We start from the raw sequence: 6,106 nt of genomic DNA, 5'->3' as shown, positions 1-6,106 counted from the left end.
CAGAAACAAATTGGAATCTGAGATGTAGCCTAGATGCTTTGCTTATTGCTCTAATAAAAATTAGCTTTTGACTGAAAAAATAATCTTATTTTTCTTAGCTGGATAAAAAGCACCCAAGTCTTGAAGGGTAAATCTGTTTAGAGACAGGTGATATATTGTGTTAAGCCGTTTGTAAGATGTTACACATTAAGGATTTTAACAAGTGATTTGTGTAGTCAATTTGTAAACGCAAATGTGGTGGAAATAAATCTTTGGTTAACTAATGGAATAGCATACTCCAAACTTAGTTGGGGATCTATGTAAATGAATATGTGAATTTGGTTCAGATAAGAAAAGATCATGTTCGTATGATTAGAGTGGGGTTTTTTTGTCTCTTTCTCCAACATGATGTGTTCTTATGCCAAGAATTTGGTTCAGATAAGAAAAGATCATGTTCGTATGATTAGAGTGGGTTTTTTTTGTCTCTTTCTCCAACATGATGTGTTCTTATGCCAAGAATTTGGTTCAGATAAGAAAAGATCATGTTAGCATGATTAGAGTGGGGTTTTTTTGTCTCTTTCTCCAATATGATGCGTTCTTATGCCAAGTAATCATCTTGCTCTAACAAAGAAACTGTACAGTTGAAAGACTCAAAAATTGCTAACAAGGATTACTCATTAAAATACTAATAATTAATTAAAATGCAAGAGATAGAGGTAGCTTTATGTAAACCTCAACTCTTTTTAGCAGACTTAGTGCAGCTGGTCAGAGCTAAGCCTAGTAAAATCAAAAGGTATTATTTCAGCCTTATCTTTTGTCAGAGTAACCTGAGAGTCAATTATCGTCATGGCATGATCTATTCCCTTCTCATTTGAAATTTTTGGCCAAAATGGTATCATGGTCATAGGTCTCAAAGGAAGCTATTTTGTAAAGCAAGTTAATGCTTTGAAATCTGTCCAACGCGGCACTGGGTGTGCTTTTCCTGTTTCAAAGTCCCTGCCCACTCTCAGGTCAGCTGGAGTGCTGTATGCAGTGCTGGACATGAATCTTCTGCTGCCAAAAGTATCCCCTTATCTCCTGCATCTGAAGACACTAAAGCTTTCCTACTTGACAGGGCTTGAAATGACCATGTGAATAGATCCCATCTCTTCCTCCATGCATGCTTCCGGACAACAGCACCCAGAGTCAAAGTCCAGGTTTCCTAAGGGTTCCCTGCACAGAGCCAAACGTAGGGGAGGAGGAGATGATGAACTAAAAGTGTTTATGCATGTATTTTAACTCCAGTCCTTCCTTTTTTTTCCCCTCAGGTGGTGTGAAAATGATAATGGATGAGCCCAGGACTTCCTCACTGCAAGGTAAGTGTGTGAGAATTTGCTACTTGTGGTACTTTACTGAGCTCCCACTGCTCACCAGCTACCCAAACTGAGTAGCAGTGAAAACACTTCGTGAAAAGATGCTTCTTGATTCTAGCAGATTTGAGTAATGGTCTGACTGTGTGGTTGCTTGGCAAGACATCAGCAGAGAAATAGATTGTGTTTGAACTGATTGAAATTCCAATCTTACCTGCTCCCCCAAAATAGTATGCGGTTGTTCAGTGGTTTGGGAGAAGACAGGTGGCCTTCTAACACTGCAACGGTCATAGTTTTATGAGGGAATGTGATATTTTAGCAATGAAATGCAACGTTTAGTATTTTATATGCATATTACTATGTCTACATGGATCTAATGCAATCTTTATCTTAGGTTTTTATAGAGAGTAGCTTCTGAAATGAAGAAAATTAGTTGTAATTGGTTCTGTTAATAGTTTTATAAAAATAAAGTTAAATATGGATGCTGAATGAATCAGTGCATGCTTCAATATGACACAATGAGCCCTATAATTCAAAGACATGTACAAAACCTGACACCATAATTGTTCCAGTGAAGTCAACCTCTGTGCATCTCTTCAGGCAGAAACTATTAAATACTTGGAAATGCTTCCACTATGAAGCCATGGCAATTTTAACTTCAGACTTTTCCCATATCCGAAGTCAAACCTTGGAATTTTTCTGTAATCTTCACAAAGGTACAGTGCACAGAAACAGTCTGCCATGAAAAATGAATTCTGAGCTATTCTCAACCCTTCAAAAGAGATAAACACATCAGATTACGCACACTTTAATTAAAGTTAATCACCTAATACAATTTGGCATTTTCTTAAGGATAAAAAATACTAAATATGATTAATTTTAGATTTTTCTGACACAGAATAATTGCAGAAATTGCATAAATGTGAGACATAGGATACTTCGTTGTATCCATACTCTTAGGTGGCTGAAAGGCCATTCTTTAAAATTCACAGATTGTGAGGCGATGCAAGTTGCATTTTTTGTCATTCCAGCTCCCGTCAGTGTACATCTCTACACAATTTTCTGTCCCTTTGCCATTAGGCTCATATCGGTGCCACTTGGTATAATTCAGAGGCATGCCATTTATATACTTAAATTGACCTGAAAGCTCACCCTCTTTAATGCCCAAGTAAGCATATCGGTTATACTGTTTCACAATATCCAAAATAGCTTTATTCTCCTCCTCATTCGTGGGAGCTGCAAGAGTTCCTCCAGCCTCTTCACAGGATTCTAATGCAGATGCAAAATCAACTTCCTTCCCATTGCTGGCAAGTATTTTCTCTCCTACTTCTCTTATTTTCCCATTCAAAGCAAGCACTGAAACATGAAAAGAAAAAACCTAGTTAGGTTTTTTAATTTCCTATGTCATATTGATGAGAAAGCAAAGAAAGAGAAATCAAGAGATGAAGAGAATATTAGAAGTGGTAAGAGGAGAGAATAGAGGGCAAGAATGAGAGTAAAGGAGGAAGAGGAATAAAGATTTTCAAAATTTTACCACTTCACTAGTTTTTCACTAAGTATATTGTTATGGGGCTTGTGACCATCTGTCATTGTCTTCTCCAAGACAAGGATGCCCTATTAACATTTGCTACATACACTATCAGCCCTATTATATTGTGTGTACTCTCTAAAGAGGATCAATTTGCTTCAAATTTGAGCAAGTGAAATAGAGAAATAATTTTTGTGAATTCCTTCTCAGTAGAAAACAATTTACCACCATTAGCAATCGGGCTGCTGATAGATAAAAATGCTAGCAACGCAGTACAAGGCTGAGGAGTTCCCATGAATCCATATGGAAAGTGCAACATCAGTTGGAATATTTTTTTTATTAATAAATTGAATTTGAATAAATGTGCATTAGTGTTCCTGAGAGAAATCTGCTTCTCCAGGGAAAACGAGTCCTGATCTCCCTTGCTTTGGATGAGAAAATGAAGGTTTGGGATGTAGTACCATTGTCAAGTGTGACTTCTTTGCTCTACATCATGATTCTATAATTAATTTTGCCTGCTGTGCTTAAAATTGATCGTGAGCTGAAAAAGTAAAAAAATGGGAAAAATTACCGCCTTCAAGTCTGGAAAGTCGGTGTTTCAAATTTACTAAAACAGTGTGGAGTTCGGTGTCCAGAGAATCAGGTAGACCTACACGGATAAAAATAGAAGTTATACAATCAAGCAAAACTAGGCTTTGCTGATAGGGACAATTCCTTGGATAAAACTATCATTTTCCAAAACTAACTAGCACACAATGTATTTATTTAACATCACCTGGCATAAAATAAATGTTTTCCCAGTATTTTTTCACACTGTTGTTAACCTGTATTAAAGCAAACAAACAAAACCCTCCAGCCCTCTGAAATGCTAATAATTCCCTTCTGCACAGAAGAAAATGATTTTTTTTCTGGGTTGAAGCCTTATGTTTGTCATGTCTGTGAAAGTGGTTTTGCCAAAGACAATTTGTTTTATTCTAATAATCCTTAGTGAACAGGCACAAGGGAGATTTTGGGGAGGGAACAGTTCCTATGGCACCATACCATTTTCTTTTTAATCTGCTGGGTGGATGCTATGTGTTTTTACAGTGGGATCTTATTTTCACAGAAACCATAAACACGGGTATAGGAGGGTTTCTGCATAGACGGTGTTAAATACAGTCCATCCATTTAGCTACTTGCTAAAGGTGGGAACTCACTGTAAAGGTAATACTTTTTTAATACAAATTTCCATGGGTAACAAAGGTCCTACATGTAGAATAAAGTTACTAGTGTGCTCCCATGATCGTGTTCCCATTAGTCGCAACTAAAACAAATGGCAATGTAGAAAAGCAAAATATTGCTGCATCTCGGAGTTGCAGTGTTGCAACTCTTACTGCACTTCACAGTCTGTAAAAAACCAACATATTTGACCCAATAAAGAGAGTCTATTTAACTGACAGAACATTACATGGACATCAGCCTTTTTCACATGGTGGTCCAATATCCCCTTTTTTTCCTTTCTCACCTTCCAGCCAAGGAAGACCGTATCTTCCAGGAAGGCCCATAAGGCTTCCAGAGGGTCCTATGAGACCTGTAAAAGAGAAACATAATTTTCTTTCCAATTGATGAGCATTTCTACATAGAAAGAAAATTATACAGTGCAAAGTGTGTTCCTTACCAGACTATTTCTGCATATACCATCTTTGAATACTAGAGAAACATGCCAGAAGCCTTTTAATTACACTTGCAAATGCTGGAATAACATTTTCTTCATACTTAAAAAAAAAAAAAAAAGCTTCTGCTGTGGAAGAAGCAATTCCTTTTGGAAAGTCAATGGAAAAGCACTACAAAGATGTATATAAATATATATTTATATACATTATATTTATATGTTTAAGTATTGATAACCTGTTCATTTCCCCTCTTCTCCTACAAGAGGGAGGAGGCCTATCTTTTAGGAAAAAAAAAAAAAAAAATTAAACTGACCCTTTCCTCCGTTCAGTTTTCCCTCCTCTGCTTAAGGCAGCTGCTTCCTCGAGGGCATATGTCCTTCTGTGTTAACTGTTTTTATTCATGCAGCCTTCATGACAAGGTTTTGTTGCAAAAAAGGGAAGTTTGCTTACCTGGTACACGTGGCTGTCCTTTCAGACTTCCAGGGATACCAGGAAGCCCAGGAATTCCTGGACATTTACATAGTGCATGGCAAGTCACTAACAAAGCAGCTACTGCTGTGAGCGTGTAGGACAAGTAAGACAACATGATTGCTCAGGCCAGCTGTAAGAAACCCACATATTTGTCAGGCAATTATTCTGTAAGAAATTGTAGGCATTGGCTTATATAATTGAACATTTTTTCTTCTCCCCCTCCCCCCATTCATCCTTTCTTAAAATTTACATTCTTTCCTTGTTTAAATAAAGTCTATAGTTTAGGTATAAGAGATTTCCCAGATTTATTTTGCTACCGTTGCATAGCTTATACACAAAACTGTTTCTAGACTGATACAGACTGGTATGCTCATTACAGAATGACAGCTACGCTTTTGGGAGTAGTGAAGACAAATCTTCCTTTTTGCTATCATTGACTATTTGTTGGATTAATCCTTGAGAAATGATGGGCTCAGATGTAACTGATCACATTTAAGCCATTAGTTGTCTGTAAGGGCTATAATCACTCAAGGAAACATAGATGCATGTGCTACCAACCTGAAAGGCACAATCTGTTACAGCGGTTGTTGTGATGGTTTGGAGCTAGTTAGCAATCTCTTTAAGCACAGTACTATTTAAGCACATTTATTTGAAATAAGCAGACTGATAGTGTTTTACACATGGACAAAATTTTATAGCTCAATTGACATTCCTATCTTGTTTTGAAGAAAATTCCACAAGCTTGAAAATGTCAGAGTTAGTCTTGTAGAAAATGCATTTTTGGTGGTTGGCAATAGGCCTATTCATCTTATTTTATCCTTTCAGATATAACATTAAGTAGTGTTATAATCTCAGTGCTCAGATATCATGACTAAAAAGCGCTCTGAAACTATAGATCATGGGTTTACAACGCACTTAGTGGGTATGCAGCATCGGTAACTCTGTGTGGTTATAAAACAGTTATTGGCATCATTCAGTTGAAATAATAAGAGAGAGAAAGAAAGGTTCAAGATGCCAGAATGGGTATTCCTTTCTAATGAGATGATGCTGATGGGCTGAGTCTCATACAAAACATGTAACTTAACACCCATGACTTCACTTTTCTTTTGGCAAAAATTAGAGAGGAT

General features: G+C 37.0%; 1 protein-coding gene across 1 annotated transcript; it reads right to left on the bottom strand.

Moving 5' to 3' along the window:
- Nucleotides 1-2,307: 2,307 nt before the first annotated feature.
- On the bottom strand, nucleotides 2,308-5,094 carry LOC309588949 (pulmonary surfactant-associated protein A-like; the record flags this gene model as incomplete). Its single annotated transcript, XM_082308763.1, has 4 exons — nucleotides 2,308-2,684; nucleotides 3,428-3,505; nucleotides 4,361-4,426; nucleotides 4,959-5,094. The coding sequence occupies 4 exons, from the start codon at nucleotides 5,092-5,094 to the stop codon at nucleotides 2,308-2,310; spliced, it is 657 nt and encodes a 218-aa protein (XP_082164889.1).
- Nucleotides 5,095-6,106: the final 1,012 nt, after the last annotated feature.

This window comes from Platalea leucorodia, assembly GCF_965183815.1.
Source record: "Platalea leucorodia genome assembly, chromosome: 4".
NCBI classification, from domain to species: domain Eukaryota; kingdom Metazoa; phylum Chordata; class Aves; order Pelecaniformes; family Threskiornithidae; genus Platalea; species Platalea leucorodia.
The sequence above is the reverse complement of the archived record's forward strand: the minus strand, read 5'-3'. Positions and strand labels throughout refer to the sequence as shown.